The following is a 26085-nucleotide window of genomic DNA, read 5'->3' as shown; positions in this document are numbered from 1 at the left end:
CACACTGAAATGTTCAAGACTTAGTAGCTCTTATGTACAAGTTATTTTAAGGAATAAAAGATGTACAGTGCCTGCTCACACACAGGTGGGCCTCTCAGTTATGCCAGGTCTGATGCAATGTCCAGTATACTAAAGTACCTCAAAATCTATGCTTACCTGTCACACTTCAGCATTTTCATCCTCAGAATGTACCTCAGCCCTTACTCTGTCCCTTCTTTCCTTAGTTGTTTCCAAATCTTGCACTGCTAAATTACCAGGCTTTTCTCACTGCTGCTTTAGCTATTTGTCTGTCCAAGATTGGAGCACCAAGAAGTTTCCTATTATCATTGGAGTAGCAGTTGCCTCTGGGCAGTTTTCCTTATCTCCTGTTCATAGGCCCATCAAGGTCTTGCCACATGACTGGGCGATAACACTCCCCAGGAGCCAGTTCTGTTTAACAGGTGATTAAGGACACACCTCGTGACTCAGAATAACATCAGCCCATTGTGAGATGCTCCGCCCAGGGGGAGGAGCTATCCATTCCCACCTGGATAAAACTGAAAATTTCTAAACAGAGAAACAGCCTTTTCACAGGTTTCTGAGAAGACACAGCAACCACATCTGCCCTCCTAAGGGAACTGCAGCCACTCCAATTTGGACTTAAACTGCTACCAGCACACTGGCCAAAGAGGTGTCAGGTTGTATTCTGACTTTGTCGGTGGTCTTCCTTTTGTATCACTACATGTATTTTTGTCTTTTTTTTCCCTTTTTCCAATAAATTGTATTTGTGATTTAGAGTCTCTCACTGGTTTTGCTTTCAAACCAGAACGTTATCATAAAAGCATTTGGGCATTCTGGCACTGTTCCAATTAGAGTCTTATCTGTTTATTTTTTGTATGTTTGTCTCCCAGAGCCTGGGGTTGGAATGAAATATTCCTGGTGCTACAAATTTATCAACACTGCTAAAGGCTTTTAGAGCAGCAGTTAAAACAAAGTGTATCAGTAAGGAGAGTTTCACTAAATAGCAAGTATTTTAGAATTTAAAGTAAGCTGAACTAAACTGATTAAAATGGCATATTTTTTGTTGGGCAGTGGAAGCAATGACAGTACTGTGCCACAACCAAGTATTTTGAAGCTCTCAGCTTCAAGATTGTTAAAGAATTAAGAGTTGTGTGAGAAAATCTTCTGACTGGAGGAATTGTAAGCATGTTTCTTAGGTCAGTGGTTAGATGAGACTGACAGGTTCCAGCTGGGAGATGTGCATTCAGAGTGTTAAAAATATAAGTCAGCCTTAATTGTATCTATTATCTTGCACACCGGAAAAGTATACTTCTTCCAATCCAAGGGGAAAAGCCTTTTATCTAGAAACTGAAATGTAGTTTTAGTTGCTCTTTCACGTTCCATATAATACTTGCATTTATTTCTTATTAAAACCAATAAATTTAAGGTGTATGGAAATACTTTAAAGTATCTATACACCTGTATATCAGTAAGATACGTATTATTTGTCTTCAAAGTATGCAATTTCATTGCATATAGTAATGAAGCTGGGGAGTGCATTACAGGCAGACACTGAGTTTATTTTCATATGCTGGAAAATCCCTAGAGTTAATCCACAAGCATTCATCATTGAGTGACTTGTTTCTGGCATTGAACATAGTGCTGGAAAAGGCATTTAAATATCCAAAAATTGAAGTTAGAAACAGAAGTCCCTAAAAGTGGGATTCAAAATTAAAACATGCTCAGTGGCTTATGTGTATGATATCCAATTGGAAGCATTAGAGAGAGCGCTGACAATTCTCAGACTTGGATACATACAAAAATCAAAAAGGAAGTGAAAATGAGATTGGGAGTATAAATAAAAATCTCCCTATGAGTGATCATCTATTCTCCTATCACAAGTCAAAATCATACTTGGCCAATCTTGATCTAATTTAATCCAACTCTTAAAATTTCACACTTTCCACTGGAGGGAAAAAAAAAAAAGAAAAACCTAACTTAGGGTCTTGTTAATGTAAGGTTAGCTGTAATTCCTCTATCAAGAAAGAACACAGATTATTTTAATCATTTTCAAACTAATTTTAGCTTATTAAAAGATTGATTTTAAACTACCTGGTTTCTCCTTAAATTTCTGCGATTTTTTTACTCTAGAGTAATACACTTATTGTTTTATATTTGAAATATGGTCACTCGCTTATAAGAGATAGCTGGAATTTGGTATTTTTAATTTGCTACTTACCTCACATTTTTAAGACTATATGTTAAAAAGGACATTTTTTCATAGTAACATTTACAAAAAGGTAAAAGGCCCAAGTTTAATTCCATGCCCAAAACCACAAACCACCTGATTTTAAGAGGAAGCAGTTTGGTAGCCTCAGAGTCATAGGTCTTGTGCAAACTGTAAATGGGTGTTTTCAAACCCACTCTCCCAGGGCAGACATGGAACACAGTCATGGTTCTGGAATAATCTTTGTTCAGTACAGCAAAAAGTATAAAGATCTCTAGCTCAGCAGTACATCCATAGACTTCAAGAACAGAGGCAAGCATAATGACAGTACCTGGAATCAGCATTTTAAGCAGGAAGTGGTGGCATCACCTAAACTTGTATCATGCTTCTGTCATAAATAGAGCCTTTCCAAGTACTTACAATTCAGGTCAGAACTTCCTTATAGTAAGTACCTCCAGTTTTCTTTTATAAACCTACTAGGAAGTAACTTGAATGGTGAAGAGCAGCCAAGTGTTTGTCAAAGCTCCTTAAAATTATTTTTAGCTCTTTTAAGAATGAGTGGGAAAAGTCAGGCAGAACAAAGTCAAAAGCTGAGTCCTGTATAGGAAGAACAGTTGAGATAAAGAGAAGCATTTGCTCATGCCTGCAAGAGACTGTTGCACTCTCACTGGTACCATGGCTCACTGCTGAGCCATACTGACCCTGACAACTTGCTTTCACTTTTTCATTCAAACTGCTTTTCTTGCCAAACTTTTCTTATATTTTCTCTTGTCTTCTCTTCATCCCCAGCCTCAGTCTTCTCTTCCTATTCTCCCCCAGCATCGCAATCCATACATGAGCTAATCAACAAATGTTGTTGCCAGTATCATTGCTGGGGCTTTACTATTTCCTCTCAGCAGCCTCTTACTGTTATTATACAATTGTCATTTTCTCTCCTTATCTCTTTTGAATATAGCATGACTTATGTTTCTCTTTTCAATTTACAAATGAAATAAAAGCAATAACAGTAAGTTATAATTTCCTAGATAGGAGTCAAGTTTCTTATACAGCATTCAGGACATTATTACAACTTTTACATTTGACAAGATGAATTGAAAATATCTTCTGACCCTATCAGATCAACTCATATTAGATGTTTTCATATTCAAATTAGATGTTGTAATAGATATGCAAAAAATAATTACCCTTTTTGATAATATGATCAAACTTGATTTCAAAAATTAATTCTTACAAATTAAAGTTATTCTTTACAAATGTAACCCTGCAGAACTGGTTTTACAGAAATTTCTCAACTAATCAGAGACATTTTGATTTAGAAAGATCCAATAATGAAATCCATGAGCTGGATCAAATCAGTATTTTAATTAATTTTCAAAAAGAATGCTTTGATAAGAGGTACTAAACAAATTTTTAAATATGCTTTCCATTTCAGAGTTTTTTGAAAAACATATGCCTCATTCAGACATATAAGTTGGAATTATTGTGCCAGAGTTGTAAAGTTGTATATTAAAATGAGGAATCTTTCATTTATAAGGAATTTATAGAAAAGATTAAACAATCTGTCTTGCAAATATTCTTTTCTCCCATTGTTTACAGAAATCTACATACCTACAGCCATTTATATTAATGAAATTCTAAATACAGCTTAAAATTAAAGAAAAAAGGTATTTGTGAACATGGTAAATTGCTAAAATTTCAAAGCTCCTTCTTGCACATAGTGATAAAAAAAGGGCAGACACAGTGTCCTGAGTATTTTACAACTTTCTTGAGTTCTCTTAAGTTCTGTTCAGAATGTATTACTTTCTGAGGCTCTTCGACCCTTAGTTATCCACTATCAAGTCCTGGGATGTTATACTAGGTCCTGCACATTTGTACTTTTTTCCCTCCTCCTTTCTGTGAATTATTGCATTTTGTCCTCAAAAGTGGGACTTTTGTCTTCAATTGTTTAAAGAACTTTTTTCTGTATTCAGAAACCTCATTATTTTGGACATAATTTTCAGGGTTAGAATGGTAAATTTGAAACACCTTCAGTACCATTGTGAACATAAAATGTAAAAACAAAAAATGTAAAAGAAAACTCTTAATATTAGACTCTAACAGAAAAGAGAAACTATGAAAAAAAAAATAACTATATAAGAATTTTTATGTGCTGGGTCATATTTTCATTTTACAGAACTCTGCTATTTGAACAATAGTGGAAGTAGCAGTAGAAAGCTAAGGGATACATTTGCATAGAATTTGTCACAGCTGAGGAATCACAAGATTTTAAATTCTGGAGAAAAGTAAAATATAGGGCCTCCTTAAATTTATGACCCCAACTCCCCCAGTCTAACAAGTACACTCAGAATATTGTCTCTATCCTCACACGCTTAAAGTAACTGAGGTGCAGATTAAGATGCCAAAATGTCTTTTGAAAAAAGACACCTGCCAACTAGCCACCAAAATAGCTCCCAAAGTTTCAGCAACAGTACTGACCTGACCAAATAGAATAATTTAGGCAGATGGGGATTGTTTTTATTTTTCCCATTGTCTAGAGCTACCTGAGAATGTTAGGCCTCCAAGACAGCCTGCATGACTAGTGCCAATAACACAGGAGTTTGCACTTTTCTCTACTAGTGGATGGAGGAGACATAAAACACCTCAGGACACTGAACATGACACTACACTTCCATGTTTAAGTGAATGAATCAAAACCTTATCCCATATACAGATTTTAAAAATTTGTTTTAATCTGGAACAGAATTTTATCCTCCACTTTGCTGATCCCAAGCTATAGGCCTATTAATTATTCCAGGTTCTTTGGTGTCTGAATTTTTGATGCCAGCACTAGAAGCAGCACTTAAAATGCAGTTCAAATCCAAAAGCAGCATTTGTCCCTAAATTTACCTCACATCCAGATCACACACAGATGACTTAGTGGCCTTCAGGAAGATCAGAATCACATGCTGTATCAAATCATATACAGCATATATGTGGCATTATATCATACAATATGATGGTGTATGAGATTAGAAGATATTCTGGCAGCACAGATACACAGGTCCTGCTTGTGGCACACTGTCAGTCTGAGTTTCTCCCTGGACTAGTAGGGTTATACACACATGGCCTTTCTCAGCAAGAAAATACTCATCCAAAAGAAATATTTAGCTACCAAATACTCTGTATAAAAGACAGGAACCCCATTGCTCCAAGTTATTAAACTGTAGCCAAATTTCTGCAGCTTTTTACTTTTCTTGCAAATAGCACACCTTCAACAGAAGACTAAGCATCATGCCAAATGTCATCTGGCCTCTGTATTTTTATTTTTTTTTAAAGTAATTTACAAAATAAAACTTTCTTACTTCCATCTTATGGTCTTTTTAGAAATATCTGTACCATCTGTGATGGTACATCAAGCAAAATATTTTCTTGAAGAAGACATAAAAATTAATGTTAATATCTTACAAAGTTAAGAACAAGTAAATGCAAGTTTTAATAAATCATGTTCTTAAATATGAATGCTACTATAATTTCATTCCATAAATGGACTAGAAGCAGACACATGCTAGAATAGGCCATATATGGGTAGAATTTTCATCCTTCTTTCTCTTCCCCAGGTTGCTGATATTATCATAAAATCATAGACTAGTTTGGGTTGGAAAGTACATTAAAGATCATCTGGTTCCAAACCCCTGTCATGGGCAGGGACGCCTTCCACTAGACCAGACTGCTCAAAGGCCCATCCAACCTGGCCTTCCAGGGATGGGGATGTACATTTGACAAACAGTAACGAGTATTAACAAGAGTAACATGTTAGAGTAGACCCTGATTCAGCTTCAGGATAGTAAAAACAAACAAACAAACCCAAAAAACAAACAAACAAAAAGAATGAAAGTTAAAAATTACGTTTTTAAAGTACTGATTATAAAGTTATTTTCCAAAATAATAAAGTAATCCCTTATAATTACTACATTTTTAAAATATTCTGTAATACAATACCATGACCTGTGGTCTATTTATAGGTATGTCCATTACTAAAGAAAAAAATACTGGAGACATATTTTTCTGTTGGTCTCTATTTGACTGCATAAATAAGTTCTTAATAACTTCTTAATACTTCAACCCTGCACACCTGAAATACACAAGTCAGTGTGTGTTGGGATCAGGTCATGATGTCAGTGTCTCTCTTGGCATACAGCGGTATTGACAATGCTGTACTTCGTTTTGTCAAACAGCCTTACAATGAAATTATAGAAGCCTGCTGAAGATGACAGCATTATCTTACCGTGGCAGATAGGCACAGGAGAATCCCACTGGTACATGCCATTCTGGTGGCGCCTGCACGTGGCGTTATTCTGACCAATCATTCTATACCCAGGTTTGCAATAATAGCGTACTTTGCTTCCAGCAGGACCACCGGTTTTATTTATAATTCCACCATTCCTCAAGTTAGAGTTTAAACTGCAATAAGGAGCTAAAAACCAAAAAATGGACATTACTACAAACAAATCAAATGCAGTTAATGTACAAAATTAAGATTATTTATAAACATGTACAAACTTTGAATGCCACTAAAATCAATACTGAAACCTTTACAGTACTTTTGCAATCCTAAGTGAAGATTCAGACTACCTATAACATCATGAAGTTCAAAAACAAAATTTGTAATCAAAACCAGTTTGTACTACTGCACATAAGGAAGCTACAATCATGAAGCATATAGAATGTTCAGTAACTTTGCTCACACTTAATAAACATTCTACTTCAAATCTGATAACTCTATAAACATAAAATTATTCTTGGAGCTACACAATATTCAAAACCAATTGTCAACAGCTTTATTAAAAATTTCAGTGCACTTAGACATGTACATCAAAGTTTAAACATTTTGCCAAATATGTTAAAAATTTGTAAGACAAGTAACAGTACACTGATTCTTCAGATGTGTTTTTTCCAGATTAAAATACAGTTAATTTTTTGTACCTGTTCTCTCAGAGATATAGGCAAGTATATTAATTTTTAGGAAAAGCATGTAACATAACTGACTGCAACTTCTTAACTGTTTAATTTACACTACATATGAAGTAAGACAGAATGCACCTGTTTGAGTTTTGAAATGAAAGTAACCTTGCTTAACTTTAATCACTACTCTACTAATATTTTTTACAGAGGGGTTTTCCTGACCAGCATGGTCCTCAAGGACCTGTGACATATAAATGGAATCTTTTTTCATATATGCTGAGTAAGCAAAAGAAGTACAAATTTTTTTTGTGTCAAAAAGAGAGTAATAAAGACCATTTTTTAAAATAAGGTTTCAGTATCTGTCCATATGGATGGAATATGGATACCTGAACTCAACCCAGATGAAGCAGAAGTACAGCATAGTTTGACACACTATATGCAGATTTAGAACATGAATCTGTAGAATGCAAACATTTATCACTGGATAAAAGCAATATGAAAAATTATCTGGACTCCATACTGATGTACAAGTCACTGCGTATTAGAAGCAGGTAAGCACCATGCCAAGCTTACTGAGATTACCTTTTCAGAAGCAGTATGGCAGGACCATGGCTTTCTGAAAATAAATCTGACTGCACATCCACAACTGAAATAAACCTACCAACATTCTTCATAGGGAAGACACTGTTGAGCTCCACTGAGAACTAAATGTCAATACCAATAAGACTGAGACTGCAACGACTTGTTGGAATACTCCCTCCATCATACTGAAATGTGTCTTAGCTATATTGTGATATTAATTTTCACTTCTGTAGACAATTATCCAGTAGCAGTTGTTTTGTTTTATTTTCACAACTGCATATTTACAGGTTTGGGCATACAGCTTTCAGTATCTAGCTTTATTTTCACATATTTATCTTTAATGTATATTTTGGCACCTTACTACCTAAAGAAGAATGTTTTTGCTCATTGACAGAAATCATAGAGTTGATTATATTCCTAACTGAAACACTTCCTTTAAAGGTCTAGATTTAGATGCAGTATATCAAAGTCAATATTTCTAAGTAATAACACCCAACATAAGCAGGAAAGCTAAGTACAACATTCAAGATACCAAAAAATATTATCTGTTGAAATTATACTATATAGTTCCCAATTAAGCAACATTATTTATACTCAAAATGTTATTTCTGTACATTCTTTCACTTGAGGATTACCTGAAAAAAAACCCACCACATTAAATCATAAAGGAAGAAATTAAAACTAGAATGAAAATTAATAAGCCAAGATAGTTCAGTAAAATAATTGTTCGGGGCCATGTTCTGTGTCCTTTATAAGCATGGTGACAATAACTTGCCTGCCTAAATTACATTAATTATCTAATTACTCTTTAAAAAGGGGACTTGACATTTAAAGAACCACAATAAATGTGGCTATAATTTTCCTTTCAACATATTGAAGAATAAATAAGATTGTTATTGCAGATAAGCAATAAAACAAGCAGATTAAGACCTCTAAAATCAGCTCCAGTAACCTCTTAAGTCTTATTTAATTTTAAATATCCTAGACCTTAAGAAAAGATAGTGAGTCATAAATAAAATATGCAATTCAGAGAAAACTTCAAATTTATTACATCAGTACTGCAATTTTAGACATAAAATATTTGTCTGTAGCCCAGCAATACTGTATAAAAATTCTAACCATACTGTTTTTCTGTATAGTACTTTTCATGTCTTCTTTTTTCTATCTCCTCCTATAACCATTTGATCTGGACTAGTAATTCTTTTATTAAAATGTTAACATTGTTATTCTAACAGTAAATTCTTGGCTAGATAAAAAAGAATAGGGCTTTTAACGCATAATAGATTTTTAGTGTAACAGGTTAAACTTTATGTTCTGATTGCCGGGGTATTTATTGCCATGCTTTAGCTGTGGCTGATTATAACAATAAATATATAGAATAATCCAGAAATGGAAGCTTTAAAGTGGCATGAAATATGGGACATTCAGGCTGCTGAATTACACAGAATAATGTCAAAATACTGAAAATTTCCTCAGGAGCCAAAAGTGAAATCTATCAGTCATAGTTTCTGCTTATGTTGTAACAATTTGCGGCAGTTTCCTGCCAGGGCCCCGGGCAGGTGGAAGGGTCTGGCTGGCACAGCCGCGTGAGGCCGCGAGGGAGAATCCTCTGCCCCGATGGTGCCGAGAGCTGCTCCTGGGTGCAGCTTGGGCAACTCTGCATGCTGAGAGGAGGGGAAGGGATGAGAGAGGACATCTGTATGCCAGCCCAAAGAGTCCTTTATTTCCCCAGCTGGGCAAGAAAGGTGCCCTCTGGGTGGGTGCAGTGACAAATGCCAAAGAAATCAAAGATTGCAGCAACTTAAATAGGGGGTGGGCAGACAGGGTGCAAACCTGTCTTGCCCAATGGGGATAAACCAGAGAGGGACACAACAACCTATGATAATGTGACAGGGATAGGTACAAGGAAATGGGACAAACAGAAAAGCTAAACTGGGGTGACTGATACAGAACTTTCTCAAAGAAACTGGGGGTGGTACAGGATTGACAGCCAAAAGGGTATAAACAAACTTGGATTGATGGAACCAAATAAGGAGAAAACAGGGAGAGGTGAGAAGATTGACAGATGACTGGGGAGCCAAGTGGCAGGAACTTTTGGGGTAAACAACTTGAATCAAACTAACGGTGAGGGGACAAATTGGGGAGCACAAGGCTAACTATCACTGATAAAACCAACTGACTAAATCAAACCACACCTCAATAATTAATAATTCCTTGAGCCCAAAAGCATGGTTTAAGCTCTCCAGTGAATCAAGTGTGTTCAGAGAAGAGTCAAAAAAAAAAAAAAAACAAAAAAAAAACCTCTTTTGAACTAAGAAATTTGTAGAAGAAAACAAGAAGGAAAAAATAGCAATATCACTCCAAATTTACTTCAATATTCCTTTGAAAATATTTAATTTTGAAAGTTTACTGTTGCAGATATTCTACAGAAAACTACATCCTCCTTCCCCAGATACCCTGATGGCTCCTGTATATTTTCTGCTTTCAGCCATCTCTTCAGCCTCCTGTTACTAATGCTTGCTTACTTTTCCTGACAACCCAATGTGAGTGAGTGGTAGTGGTTTCATGGACCTGTAAGAAATAGGGAAGAGGAGATCTGGGAACTGAGATGCCTTGGTAAAGCTTTGTGGTCATCTGCCATTGTGAGTGTTAAAGGCAGACTTTAAAGTGTGAATATAAAATTAAGAGATGTGTTTGACAGGGTAGGGAGGTGATAACTGGAGAAAGGAGAAAAATAATATTTGAGACAAAGGTGCTGATTTAAGAGCCATGGGGAAGAGTAGCCATGACAGATTGTACATAGAGATGAGAAACAGGAATGTAGGGACTGGAGACCAGGAGAAAGTGATGAAAATGAAAGAAATAGAAGTACTTTGTTAGCCATTAGTAGTGGCACCAAAAGGATTGATGAATCAGAGGCTGAGATTGTGCTCAGAATAAAATATAGTTCAAGATTATGAAATCAAATGAACTTGACTCGTAGGAGAGAAAGAAAGAGAAGATCAGAGACAGAAGCAAGGAAAGAGGAGGATAACAAAGTAGAGGAGTCTTTGTAAAGAGGAAGAGAAATTAAGATGCTAGGTTAGATGGGAATGAAAGGTAGATAAAAGCTGGATAAAGAAAAACCTTATGTTTTCTACCACTAAAAGTAGACTGTGATTTGTAGGGTGTGGAGTTGTGGTTTTATATGTTTTATTACATCTTTATTCTGTCATGGTTTGCTCCAGTGTACCCCCATACTGTATTGGTTTCTCCCTGAGTTTTCCCGCCTTTCCCCAAGTGTCAGTTTCCCTAGAAAATGCCAAGCCAGTTCCCTGTCCCCTCCCAGGTGCTTTGTCTGTCACTCTGTGCCCCTTCCCCTACCTCTGGAAACTTCCATCCAGGGCACCGAGTGATTGGATGAGGTCCTGGGACCCCTCCCCTGTCCATCCCTCACTGGATGCCCCAGATGTCAATCCCCACAGAGTCACTCCTGTCTGTTCCCCACTGGTGATCGGCCCCCTCCCTCTCCCTATGGAACCTGTTGCCAGCACCCCTCAGTGGCTCTTGTTGGCTGGCCCCCTCCGGTGCTGTTGGATCCTCAGGACCTCAATAAACATCGGATTTTTGCCCCCAACAAGTGCCTCTCCTCATTTCCTTGCCGTTGGAATCAGGACCCACCAAGCACTCTCCAAAGCCCAGCCGGGTACAGCGGAGCGTGCTTCCACTCGCCCTACTCGCCCCGCAGGAGAGCTAGCCAGGGCTGAGGATATCTGGGACAGGGGCCTGGGGCAGGGACACGGCAGTAGGGAGGGGTGGAAAAAGTGTAGAGATGAGAAAGAAGGGCTGAGGAGCACAGCTAGACTGTCTTGGTAGAGATATTTTGACCATAATGGGTATAAAGTTTGGGACAAAAAAGGTATGATGAATGAAACTACATGAAGTGAGGTGGATTCCTTGATGTAGAATGAAATGTTCACTAGATAGCAGTACAGAAAAGTTCCCATGTATCAGAAATGGGCTGTGCTCCCAGAGTACCAAACTTCACATTTTCATGACTGTTAAGAGTGTTTCTGACAAACATAACATGCATTTTGTGATGTAAACCATATATGTTTGGATAACTTATGTTTAAAACGTTTATTTAATCTAGATCAGATCCATCTTCCACTCTTATATAAATTCTTATTAATGACATTTCAAAGTAGTAGTAGTAGTAGGCTGGTAGCAAGTCAGAAGCTATCAACAAGGTTACAGGCAAACTGTGCCTGTAATCCACAACCATGTAAAAGTCCTACTAAAGCAATAGTACTTTGTACTGCCAAGACAGCATGATATGTATAGAAAAGCCTGATACTCAAAACAATATATCTAAACTATAGAAGAAATGAGAAGCATGAGAAGAAGAAAAGCATTTTAAGCAAACTATCTAAAAATTCTGAAGATGTATTTTTATTTTACAACTCTGAAAATTACACTTGTTGATAAGTAAAAGATTAGTGATAAGAATACACACCATTCCCTTCTTAGTCTATATTTCAGTAATCTTTAATCTGTTCTTGAAACTGAACTCCCTTCAGAGCCCAGGATGAAGCACACATAACTTCTATGATCAGGAACTGACATATTAACAGAAGAATCACACACAAAGCAATAAATAAATGTCTGAAGACCTAAGTGTAAGCAAATGTTTGAAGAATGCCAGACTGAAAACTACAGGGACTGTAAGGTGAGTGAAAATTTTGAGCTTAAGCAGAAATCCATACAGTGCACTCATAAAATACTGCAGCCTTGTGTCAAGGACTACTGTGATAAAATGCTGGTTTTCTCCCAGGCAGTTTCTGGAGGAATCTGTCCTGGAATTTCATGAGGTTTAGCTGAAATAGGTGTAATCACACAGGAGAGCTCTCATGTAGGAATTACAATGTTTTACCACAAAATGTGATAAACTTCCATGACCGTTCCAGTGACTGAAGCAACTTTACAGTTATAGATTTAATTTACTTTTCCAGATGACATATTGTCCACATTCTTTCAAGATCTCTTAGATAACAGTTTATTTTCTAAGGCAATATACTGAACATTTTCAGCTCACTTATAATCAAAACATTCAGCTCACTTAACATCAGAACTTCTGTAATTTGCCACTGAATATCAACAGGATAATAGCTGCCAGCTAAAGCACATATCACTAGACAATGGATGTGTGGACAGCAACACCTAAAAGCCACTGATCTTGCATTTGCAAGACCACACTCTTCCTTTAACAAAGCATATTCTCTTAATAGCTGGAATGCTTAAATATTTATGCTGAGGGGTTGTTTTTGCTGTTTGAGACACTCTGCCTCAGGCAAGTTCAATTAAATGACTCTCAATTAAAAATTAAAATTCTTTTAAATTTCATGTCCAACCCTCCCAGATGATTTTGTAAAACTCACTCTCCACAGGAAATCTACAAAATTTTATCAAACAATTAATCTTGGCAAAGGACTTGATTTTCCAGCAGTATCCTTGATTAGTAGTCAGAAAAACTAATATGAAGAAGATATTTGTAAGTATTCACAGAAACAGCATTATGTTTGAAATTATAAATAAATGAAAAAAAAAATTTCTTCAGATACCACAGTGATTTGTTTTCTTACATGCTAGACTTTATGTTGAGAAATAAAAAAAAATACACTTCAGTATATTCCTTCCTTTTAACTTTTCTTTTTGGATACTTCATTGTCTTTCTCATATTACTGCAGAATCTTATCTCTTTGTGCTGCTATTCTATAAATATCCACTATAGTAGAAGGCTACTGTCATACTCACTTTATAGATAAGAAATTGGCCACTGTCTAAAGTAAGTAGGTTAGGACACATAAGAAAACAAAATATATCTTTTCTGACTACTAGACCATTTCCTTAATTAATGGAAATCTATCCATTCCATATGTAACTTTTCACTTTAAAATGTACATGATCAAAATGGAGAACAATAATCAAGTAATAAAAAGGGATCAAGCTGTCGTTCTTTTTCTTTTGCATTTGGTTTTAAATCTAACAATTAAACAATATAAAAAGACAAGATAAATTTGCAAAAGCCTATTCTCTCTTTAGTGATACAATTGTGAATGTCTGTAAACTAAACATATAACTAAATAATCTGCTATTTATATGACAGCTGTTCTTACTGGTGGTTCAACATTTATAAATCATCCTGAATATTTTTTGTGATTCACAGTACTGTATAAACCTTCGCTGTGACCTTCCCACTGTACAAATCACTACCTAAAAGTTTACAAATTGCAGAAGTAATAATTATACAGACTCTGATGAACTTCACACAGTTCTCTTGTCATTTCTAACTATCTACTGGAAAATGTAAAGACAAACTAATCAATATTCTTTTATTTTAAACTGAAGTAGAGAGGGACTAGGAATATTTGTTTAACATGTCCAAAGCTTAAAAATAACAAGAAAAGAATGAGGAAGATCTAAGCTTCTTGCAATTACATATGAGGTTAAAAGAACATAATACTAGTATGCTGGGTTGCCCCTGGCTGGATGAACACCAAAGCTGCAGAATTGATCCCCTTCTCAGCTGTACAGGGGAGAGAAAATATAACAAAAGGTTTGTGGGATTAGACAGGGACAGGGAGACATCATCCAGCTGTTACTGTCACAGGCAAAACAGACTTGATTTGGGGAAATTAATTTAATTTTTTACCAATCAGATCAGAGTAAGATAATGAGATACAAACCAAATTGTGAAAAGCCTCTGCTCTGGCTGCCCTCTCCTTTCTCTCCTCTTTTCCCAGGTACGCTGGTTTGTCTAGGATAGAGTTCATTTTCTTCAAAGGTTCTAATATGAGGCTGTGTTGTGGACTTCTGATGAAAACAGTGTTGATAATACAGGGATGTCACTGTTGAGCAAGGCTTACACTGAGTCAAGGCCTTTCTGCTTCTCACACCATCCCACTAGCAAAGAGGCTGGGTATGCCTAGGGATTTTGGAGGGGACAAAGATGGGACAGCTAACCCCAACTGACCAAAGAAATAGTCTGTAAGATATGGTGTCATGCTTAAAAATATAAGCTGTGAGAATAAGGAAGGGCCAATGTTGCAAGTTATGTTTAAATCGCCATTAAGACTGGTGGAGCCTTGCTCCCCTGGAGGTAGCTGAACACCTGTCAATGGGAAGTGGTGAATTAATTCCTTATTTTGATTTGATTGCATGTGCAGCTTTTGTTCTACCTATTAAACTTTACCTGTTTATCTCATCCCACAAGTTTTCTCATTTTTATTCTTCTGATTCTCTGCTCCATCCTGTATCTTGCTGTGGGGGGAATGAGCAGGCAGCTGGGTGGGCCTTAGTGGTATGCTAGGGTTAGAGAGCAATACAGACTTCAAGAAAACTCAGCTTTGGTGCCTGGAGCACCTCCTCGCCCTCCACCATCACCAGCCATGGTTTCTGCAGAGTTCTCACTCATATTCTCACTCCTAGCTGCTGCTGATTATTTAATGTGTGTTATTGCAGACGCACTACGACTATCCATGGCCAGCTGGACCTGGTTCTTTTGGACATGGTAGAAGCTTCTAGCAGCTTCTCTACAGAAGCTGTACTTGTAGCCGCCCTGCTATAAAAACCTGGCTACTTAAACCTGAGGAAAAAGGAAAAATAGTGCTATTGGCAAGAAATTACAAATTAGCTAAGTAAACACTGGACTTACTTACTTGTGAATGAATAACCAAAAGTTAAACAAAAGCCTGTAAATGTTATAATGGCAATGTCAATTTGAAAAGTAACAAATTAAGTTCCCATCTGGTTTCCAAGTCCTTGTGCCTACAGCAGATAGCACCAATAATTCCTTTTACCAATAATTAGAAAAAAACAAAACATCTACTTCTTAGTTATGTTTCCCCCTAGCTTTCTTGGGTAAGAATGTGTATGCAGGGTTATATATTATTGAGGGATGCTATACAGATACTCCATAGATTAAGAAAGAGATAATTTAATATCTAGGTGTTAGTGCAGTTAGGAAATGTAGACTAAATTTTAGACTAAAATCTAAGCTAGTGTCTGTATATCAAAGCCCTTAAAAGAATTGCAGCTTTTTTCCACTGAGATTTAGCAAAAAGTCCTATACCACATGATAGTGAACATAATATTAAGCAAATAGCTTACACAATTAAGCTTGCATGCTAAAGAAAATATTAAGCATTCCCATAAAAGCCTTTAGCACTTTTTAATGGTGAATAAAATTTGTAACTACAAGTGAAATCTAGCTGTGACAAACTGACAATTTACAAAATTTTTTGCACAGGCATAGCTGGAGAAACCGGGAAAGGTTATGGGAGGTCAGTAATTCATTTCAATAGGATCTTCATCATGAGGAAGCCTGCTGGCTCAGTCACAGCTGCCACAGTATCAATAGCCTTTTTGGGATCTTGTATTTTTCCTTCTTTCATGATGTTGCTCTCCCTCATTAGGATTCAAATCCAATTGTTTATGCTGCCACTCACTGTTACTCCTCTTTCATGCTGATTATTTCCATTGAATCTCATGTAAAATGGACAGAAGTTTAGAGAAAAATGCAGACACTAACTGTTAGTGAAGCGGAAAAAGCTAAACTGTTGTTTGCTCCTAAAACACAGCCATAAGGACTAGAGCATATCTGCTTCCAGTCCCCCAGTTTTATTGTTAGTCATAGCTATTGCCAAAATAATTGATGAATTGAGCCTAGCAATTGCAGACCACTTTTTCAGTACTGCAAAATATGTTTTAGGTACATGCAAAGGTACAAAATATTTTACCATTCCTCAAAAATCAGACTTTTTAATAATTTGATACTTACAAGCCAACATCTTCACATGAAGTCTATTCATGTAACCCTGATATTGCTTCCTCACTTTGAATTAATGGATGAAAGCCCACTCCTTTCAGTGCCACACATTTGAGGGCTACAATGTGACAGGTTCTCCTTGTTCCCTCTTGCACATTCTCAATCTATTAAATCCTGCAATTGCTTTTTTACTATGAAAACCTATATTAATCTCCAGTATGCTTGAAAAAATTTTCCTTTCCCCATCCCTCAGCTTCAGTTTGTCTGTAGTAATTATCCAGAGGTGCAGGTGAAGATGATGCTTTTAGTGATTTTTTTTCCCCTGACTACTAAGAGTTTCTGCTTAGTTCTTAAATCCCCAAAACAATCATAATTATGCTCTGAGCTGAACCCTGATCTTATGTTTCAGTAACAAGAGAAACTTTCTGGAAATTAGACAGGCGAGCATGGATAGTACAAAAAAAGGAGTGAGCTTCCCAAAAACTCTCCCTAAGAACATTTATCATGACTAAATGGGAAATACCCAGTACTTCATGAAATGTTCTACTAAAACTTTCTTAGTATTCCTTTCTCTACTTAATTTATATTGACAATTATTAGCCATCAAAATTAACACACAGAACCTTTACATTGCTAATCAAGTCCAAACACAGGAGAAGCAAATGTTAATGACAGCAATTATCACCTTTCTCTCTCTACACATACTATTCACATCATTAAAATGATCCCTTGCCAAGCCTTTTAGTAGCAATGTGTCTGTAGATGCACATGTGGAAACATCATAAACAGGCTGCAAACTGAGTAAGGGTCAATATGTCTACACATAGCACATAATCCAGTACTGCAATATGTTTCTTCTTGATATTTATTATTAATATGGGAAATAATTTTGGCACTAGTTAGGTAGAACTACTTACATATTTTCATGTTGAAAGATTAATGTGCAGCCTGTTGAAGAAATGAGGGATTTATTTCCCCCCAGTTTTTGATTTATTTGTGCATGAAAAAAAAACATAATAATGAGGGCTGTGAACTGTAACTCTAGGAAATTGCAAACTTAATAATTGTATACTGAATTGCGGCTGAAGTACTTCACAGCTATTGAGGATCAAAAATTCTCACTTATAAGTACTTCCATGAAAGTCTAAATGTTATCCCTACCATTACATTTCAAAGACCTCTCTCTGGATCTGATAAGACAAGAGAACAGGTGCAGAGAGGAGTACTATTTGGAAAAGGATTTATCTGGAGATCTCTGGTACACTGGGGAAAAAAAAGTTCTGTGCTTAACTCAAAACAGAATGATTTCACATCCTTAAAATAAACATTATAAAATATTATCTTCAGAGAAGCAACACAATATATCCACAAAATATAATTTATGAGAAAGGACAAATAGTTACCTGAGTAACGGATCTTGAATCCTTTCTTGCTGGTTGCATGATCAGTTGACCAGCGGAGATACAGCTGATTCATTTTGCTTGTGAAGTTCAATTGCCCAGTATGATTTCCACTCAAAGCAACCAGTAAAGGGCTTTGCCCAGAAGAACCTTCAGAGATGAACAAATAAACTACTGAAGTTTTAAAGTACTATGAATTTAAGTAATTATTTCAATATTGTAACTGAACTGTGAATGTGAACATGGTAGAATAGGAAATAGCCAGACACATCCTTCTCAGAGAAATAACTAACAGATCTCAATTTAAACTGTCCATCTGGTTTTAGGTTTTCACTAGAGAGCACTATAATTGCTTTATATTTCCATTTGTTTGTACATAAATAAAAAAATCTAGGTACAAAGAGATGGAAATATAAAGCAATTAGTGATTTCTCCATAAAGACTGAAAAAAGTAGTGGTTTAAAAAAAAAAAAGGTGTTCATTTCTATTTGACACAAATACACTGAATGAGGGTCTGTGTCAGCTCCTTGCCCATTTAAATAATGATTTATTTAATCTCTTTTCTAATTAGTGAGTGATAGCAAACATTCTTTGATATTGTACATCTTGTACCATTTAAACACCACCATATTACATAATGAACATAGTAGCTAAAAAAAGCTCCATCACATGTAAGACCACCACAGTTTCACTGGGAATACACATATGTACAAGTGCTATGAATTTGCATGCTTCACTAGGACTCAGTTCTGTTAATTAATATGTTTATTATAGTTTAATTTTAGTGTAGTGTTCATTTATTGTAAATACAAGATGCTGAAAAACTGTGTCCTGGCCCTAAACCAATGTCTTCACCAGAATAAAACTCTAGAGGCACAGATAGTGATTTTAAGACTATTTATATAACATATATACAAGAAAACAAAAAAATCCATGTATCAATCCAATCTCCAGCTGGAAGCTTTCTGAAACAATAAATGGATTTTTTTTTCCTCCATATGAAGGTTATATTTTCTTCAGCTGAAGCACTCCCACATGCTCATCATGTCCTTTGCTCCATGGTCTTTCAAGTTTAAGAAAACTATGTCAACTAACCTTATCTTGGTCAGAGTTGCTATTACAAATAAAGAGCTTCATTCATTTTTTTGCTGAGTTTGAGCAGCTACAGCCTGATCATATTACATGAAAATAGAAAAATAAAACTGAATCAAATAATACCTGACACTGAAATACAATTGAAAATTGTTATCAGCCCCATCCAGTTCAATTAAAAAAAAAGTGTCATTTCTGCCTGGGACATTTCAGGTACAAAAGGGAGGCTATGGAAGCCACAAAAATATAAACAGTAAAATTACTTCCCAGTTCTTAGGAACTGCATTTCAGTCACCCTAATGACAATACTACAAATAAGTTAGTATTACTAAAAAAAATTCTAAATAATAAATGCATATACAAAATAAGAACAAATAAGCATTGTTTTAGGCACACGTTGCTCATCATACCCTCATAAAAATGCTTCATGACTTGTTTATTTATCATATTGCAGAGTCAGTGTTTGATGATTACAGTGTAGGATAAATGATAAGGAATGTTAAGGTCAATTCCTATTTTTGCTTGAAAAAATTATTTAGAACTTGGCATTTGACTCAGTTACTTTGTGATTCACTTAGGATTTTGTAAATCTGTTTAATATATTCCCTTGTTACAGTTTGGAATGTAAATGTTCTTTTAAAATTCCCAAGGGACTAAAAACTGGACTTCTACAAAGAAAGACCTATTACCTACAATAAGATGAGAATCCTTATTAGTGATCAAGAAATTATTTTGCAGCACCATATGCCACACTACATTTTTTAATCATTAGGAGATCAGAGAATTGATTCAATGTATTTTAGTTTTGCTTTGTTTTTTCCTGGAGTTGAGTTTCAGTTTCTGTACCTTACCTAACAGTCAGCTCTTCACATGGTGTTCTGGAAGGTCAGCAGCATGACTCCACTGTTCTTGAATCTGACATTTATTTAATTATTATTTCAGAGTTTGTCTATATAAGGAAACACTAAACACACTCAATTTCTGATGTGGTGATCTTTCATATAGTATTCTCTTGAATATTAGATAAAAGTTGGCATTTCTTTCTACTTTCAGTGATAGATTAGTTTTGGTTTCTTTCAGAGAGAAAAAACTTTCTGTATTAAATTAATGCTATTCAGTCTAAATACTCAAATGAAATATTTTTAAGTTCAAAATACTTTAATAATTATGTTCATGTAACATTTATGGCTTCTCTGGTTTAGAATCCAGAGAGGGTTTTCTAAGGGTATGACAGCTAAGCGGGAATGGCTAATGAGCTTGTTGCTCCCACTTGACTAGGGTGATTTTACTGACTTGCTGCCCACCCTGATCATCATCCAGCTGCTGAAGCACCATAATGTACAGTCAGATACCTGTGCAGTCAGGTAGGTGTAGTCCTTGCTGTGCTTTCCATTCCAAAGCTGCCTTATAAAGCAATCAGACATAAGTGCCTTAGCAACACTAGTTCCCTAAATATTCATCATGCAAATCTTTATACAGTTTCTGCATAAAGTCTGATGATGTATCTTTACCTGTTAGAGACAGGTCAGTGCAGTTCTACTAAACTAGATGAAATACACTGTTTTGGACCACACAAGGCCATACAATATGACATATATTTTTTGCAAAATGCAGCAACATTTGAGTCTAAGTTTTAGCCATCACTGGAAGCAGTATAGCCACATCAGCATTGTCTTCTGCCCCCAAAAACTCATGCTGAGATGTGTAACTAATTAGTCTAGCAAGGAACATTGCTAATGTGACCACAGAGACACAAGCAAGTATCTCTGCAAGGCGCTGAAATGGGCCATATCTGAATATCAACTTGTTGAGAGCTAGCTCAGGAATCTCCACATGACATTATAGTTGAGAGGTTAAAAATATGCCATTATCTTTTTCACTTAAGGTTGCTGGTAGGTGGTAGAAAAAATTACTTCAGCAGAGCTTCAGTAGAGATGAATTTGTAAGAATATTATTTCATGCCATGAAATTAAAGTGCTTAAAAATGTAGGAATGGCATTAGTTCTTCTCTCAGATCTATTATTGATAATCTGGTTTCATTACATTTAAATTCCCAGGAAAGAAAAGAAAAATATACCTCAGGAAAATTATGCTGTTTCAACAGAAAGTTTCAAAAGAAAACAAAGTTATCGGACCACTAGAAAAGTTCCAGTAACCTTCCATATTGCCTTTGATATAAAACGGAATAGAGGAAAAGCTAGTCTTAATAGATTTTTTGCAGACTGTTTTCTGCACTAACCTGACATGGACCAGCATACATGTTATGAAGAAAAAAATATGCTATGATAAGGCATTTTTAAAAGCATCAAAAATATTGTGATTTTTAAAGGATGTTTCTACCAAAAAGTGAAAAAATATAGTAATTTGGACATTAAAATCTAATCTGTCAGAAGATTATTTAAAACAAGATACTTCAAAATATATGACCTTTTAATAATTTTTCATGCTCTGAAACTCCCATAGTGAATATATGATAGAATAATTTCTATCACAATTATCATATATTCTAAGTTAATGAAGAAAGCTATGATAATGGTCTCTAAAAGAATAAAAAAGTATTTAAGAAAATCAGAGACTAGTTATCCTTGTCAATCAATGAGAACATATTAAGTCATAATAAGTTCAGAATGAAGTAGAAAATAAGAATTAAGTAGGGCTCTTTTAGAATTGACAAAACATTTTTCTCTCTTTGTCCCAAAACAGATGAACACTTCAACAGTGGTATCTTCAAACAGTGAACAACACTGGTCTGCTATGCTATGGAGAAAACAGGGGTTTTGAACTCAAATTTCAGTATTAAGACTAAATAATTTTATTCATTTGGAGAAATGTAATAAAAACTCAAAAAATACTTCTTCAGCAGAAATGAACCATTATGGACCAGCATGTTAACTTCTCTTTTCAGACACCTCCATACATTTCCCAGGAAAGAGAAAACTCTGTGACTTTCCTAGGGAAACTGCAGTTGTTACTGCTCCTCTGTAACAATACCTAAGAAAATTCAAAATCTTCTCTGTCTTGAATACATCTATAAAACTTTCACTGGATAATAGATTTAGATTTAAGGCAAAAGTAATAGGAATTCTGAATTATTGTTTAATTTTCAGAGATCACTGTGTTATGAACCCAACAATTTCAAATCAAGACCCACTACACCCACTATTTGTTCTTGTGTAATAGGATAGAATTTAAATCTTTCTTACCATCAAATACCTCCAGCTCATCAAATTGCTTTTCACTTTGAAACATTTCTACAAAAATGGAGATGTTATATCCTGGCTCAACCTTAATAGTCCAAGAACATGTCTGAGAGTTGGGGTAGGTGCCTGGATAACCTGGACTGAGGATTACTCCTGATGATTCTGTACGGATTTCATTTGCTGGACATTGTGCTAGAAAGAACACAAAAAGAACACTAAGAATAGCAATGAAACAAAGTTCTTCTTCTCCATGAAATGCATGCTTCAGGGCCAGTTTCCAAATGAAAACATGTTAAAATCATATTCTAGATGGAAGGGGGAAAAAGTTCCCTATAGTACACATTGAAACAGGACCATTTTTCTAAACCTTGCATTTAAGAAATAATATATTAATTTATTAATTATAGTAAAGCATCTATCCAGAAAGAAATATGTTAGAGCCCAAAGCGGTTTCAGTCAAGTAATTCACATATTTGGTGCGATCATTCACACAGGTGAGGTAAAATACTGGTAAAACTTTTTATTTGGAAATTGTATTCTATTTGAGATCTTAAAAAAATGACCCAGCTTTAAGAATGAAACCTGTTACTTGAATGTGACAACATATCAAAACATCTAGACATACCAGATAATGTGAAACTACACAAGTTTTATGTAAAGTTTGAATACAGAATGCTCCAAGTCACCCAAGTAAGATCTTCTCAGTAACCACTTTCCCTAATATTTAAAGTCTGAATTTTAAATTTCATCTGGTATTCATAGGCATTTATGATCTCTGCATACTGAAAGGAGTATAATATATTAAAATACTGCAAATTTTATATCCTAAACACTCATTTGATTAGGAAGTTTTATTTGTCATTATTTTTCTTTAATATTTTGTTAAAGAACAAAACATTACATGTAGGATTAATTTTTTCAAATCTGTTTCCTGTTGAAGTCTGATACATTTTGTCCACAGTTTCATAATATATGTGCATATTAACAATATTTTTTGTGCAAAATTCACAAATGTATCTTGATAGAAATGCATTCCTGGAAATCATCTGTCACAGTACCCAAGCAATTAAATAAAAGTTGTAAGAAAGGTGAAAAAACAAAATAACAGAGGGTTAAGTGATCAGTGGAAAAAGTATACTACAGGGGGAAATCCACATATAAATATCAAAAACAAACATTAAAAACTGGACCATTTCCCTCATGAAGACCTGTCACCCTGATTCTTAAGATTTTTCTAAAGCCTTCTGAGTTTACATTCTGTTGGAGAACTTTCCCACACAATTTCTGTAAACAACATATTGTTTGCATTCTTTTATGGGGGTGGAGAAACTTGATGTACTAGTGGTTTGTCCAGTGTCTTTGGAGAGGTGGCCCATTCACTCTCCAATCCAATGTCACCTTTGGGAAAGTATAAAAGTCAGAGTCAGATAATAAACTTTCTTTTTTACCTTACAAATAGCAGGTGGCTCGCTTCGTGCTTTCACGTGTCCTATAGCAACAAAGACCTTTTGCAAACTTGGAGGTGAAATTTAGGTTCAGTTTTAGCTGAAAAATTTCTTCAGTCAGAGAGAAAAATGTCAGCCAGTGAAAAGGAGGGATGTAATATGCAAGTGAGACTAGGCCATCAAGCAGGGGAACAAGAACTGAGTTGGGCAAAAGATTGCAAGAAAATAATTTTTCTTTGGCATATATCCCTTTCTGCCATCATTTGACAGCACTGGCTGCAGCAGACAGTATCCCTAAGAGGCAAAGCCATCTTTCATAGAAGATCCTAAGACCGGGAAAGCCCATGGGAAAATAGTATATAAAGCAGTAAGAATTCTTTAGACAGTAATCCAGGGATTGCCTCTTGAGGTAGAAACACCTGTAGTAAAATTACAGCAAGAAATTTCACATGAACTTCTGTCTAAGAATATACCATTGCATATGTTTAATGACAGTAGCTTCTTCTCTCATTCTCTTAAAATGAAACATTAAATTAAACTGCTGCTTTGACTTCCTCTATTCTTCAGAATAAGATGAGAATAACTTGGGAAAATACTGTCAAAAGGTGCACTGACTCATAAATTCACACAAAATACAACCAAACCTGCAAATTCTCAGAGAAAAAACTGGGCAGGAAAATATCATCAGATGTAAAACAGTCATTTTCTCCACAGTGTTTCTGTCCAACATGAATAAAAATGCACCATCAGTGATGAAGAGTAGCTCACTGACACAGTTCCACAACCTGCCTCCTGTAGTATCATTCCTTATACCACAGGATTATTTTAAGAAGAAAAAAGGTGGTTTTTACTGATCCACTATCAGCTTACTTGAATTGTTTATTAAAAATGGTAACATCTACTAGAGCAACTTGAGAATTAAAAGCCTGTCTTCAAAAATTAAAAAAATTACAAAGTCAAAAATTACAAGTATCCTGGAGAAATAAGTGATGCTGTCAGACTTTTGAAATCAAGCAAAAGCAAGACACAGTGATTGTTTTCAACACTGGAAAACTTTCACCTCTCTGGATAAACTATGGTTTAGAAATGGCTACAATCAACTAAACCTGAAAAACAAGAAGTTGCAATGTATATGTCATTTGGAATAGGACATGGGAGTGTAGGAAGTACACCTGGAGTGTTTTTGTAAACATACCATATCTAAACCAGCAGCACAAATGTTAAGGACACAAATGTCTTTTGTTGCTTGCTTTTTCTAAGCATCTTATGGAAATAACCATTAGTCAAAACACTCATGAATACAATTATATAATAGTCTTTAAGATTTGGGGTTTGTAAACAAAATCTGGATGCTACACAGATACAGTCCAGACAAGACTAAAGCCTGGTGATCTCATTACTTGGGAATTGTAATAGTATAATTCTTCCAGAGACGTTTACAGCTGGGTTAGTCTAAAAGGCTACTATTGCCTCCTTTATATGGGTGCTCTTTCATCTAAGTTACCACAGGTATCATTTTCAGAGAGGTGCCCTCTTAAGTATCTGCTTAAGAACTCGCTGAATGGATTCTATTTACTTACTCCAGTATATGAAGTTTTTGGAATCTTGCATGGAAGATTATCAACTAAGAATAATATTCAAAATTACATTTTGAAAAGCCTGATACCACTGTATAGTGGTCCTCAGAACACTATCACTAAGTCCTGAGATATTGTTCACTAACTCAAGAAATACACTGCGAGCATCTTTAAAAAATTGAATGAAGGAAGGAATGAAATAAAAACATAGAGGAAAGTCAATAATTCAGAGAAGTGAAAAATGTTATTTTCTTTAGGGATAAAAAACTGTCAGAGTACAGGAAGAAAGACACACTCATATGGCACAGACACTGACTGAGATAATCTGAGAAAGCTGTGGAAGTGCTCCAGAAAAAAAATTGTAAGAATGGTTTGCAAAAAGAAAAAGACAGGAGTAGGAATTTGTGGAGGGGAGAGGAAAGGGTAAAAAACCCACACAAATTACTTTTTCTGCCTCTTTATTTCAGCTACTTTGCTCTTGGACTATCTAGTTTTTCTTGTAAAGACATCAGGGACAAAAAGTGAAGGAAAGAGACAAGGAAATAACTTCTTTACTAGGTTTGAAAAAATATCTTTTTTTTTTTTTTCAAAAACATGTAAAAGTTCTCAATAACAGAGAAAAATTGCTCTTAGCTGTCTCATTCCTTGCAGCCATATTTTAAGAAGGGACCTGAAACTAAATTATTCACCATGAGGTGAAATGTGCCTTTTGCAGATGTTTCTTCATGCCCTTCTCTCATAATTGAGGAAAAGTATGATGTTGCTTTCTAATTAAGAACATTTATTTGGTGAGTGAATATTAAAAATCAACAGCTTAAAGGTCAGAATATTTCCTT

At 35.4% G+C, this 26085-nt stretch overlaps 1 protein-coding gene across 4 annotated transcripts in view; it reads right to left on the bottom strand.

Annotated features, from left to right (window-relative positions):
• The window catches only part of CSMD1 (CUB and Sushi multiple domains 1), a 1051796-nt gene that overhangs the window by 74599 nt on the left and 951112 nt on the right, over positions 1–26085 (bottom strand). For 3 of the 4 annotated variants that reach the window (XM_031504428.2, XM_021551132.2, XM_031504429.2), the window contains 3 exons: positions 22231–22419; positions 17939–18085; positions 6471–6659 (listed from right to left, as the gene is read on the bottom strand). In XM_031504428.2, coding sequence (XP_031360288.2) covers positions 6471–6659; positions 17939–18085; positions 22231–22419 — 525 coding nt within the window. Of the gene's footprint in view, positions 1–6470; positions 6684–17938; positions 18086–22230; positions 22420–26085 lie in introns of all 4 variants that reach the window. The other variant, XM_021551131.2, reaches the window with a different exon arrangement.

Source organism: Lonchura striata, chromosome 3 (genome assembly GCF_046129695.1).
Source record: "Lonchura striata isolate bLonStr1 chromosome 3, bLonStr1.mat, whole genome shotgun sequence".
NCBI lineage: Eukaryota > Metazoa > Chordata > Aves > Passeriformes > Estrildidae > Lonchura > Lonchura striata.
The sequence above is the reverse complement of the archived record's forward strand: the minus strand, read 5'-3'. Positions and strand labels throughout refer to the sequence as shown.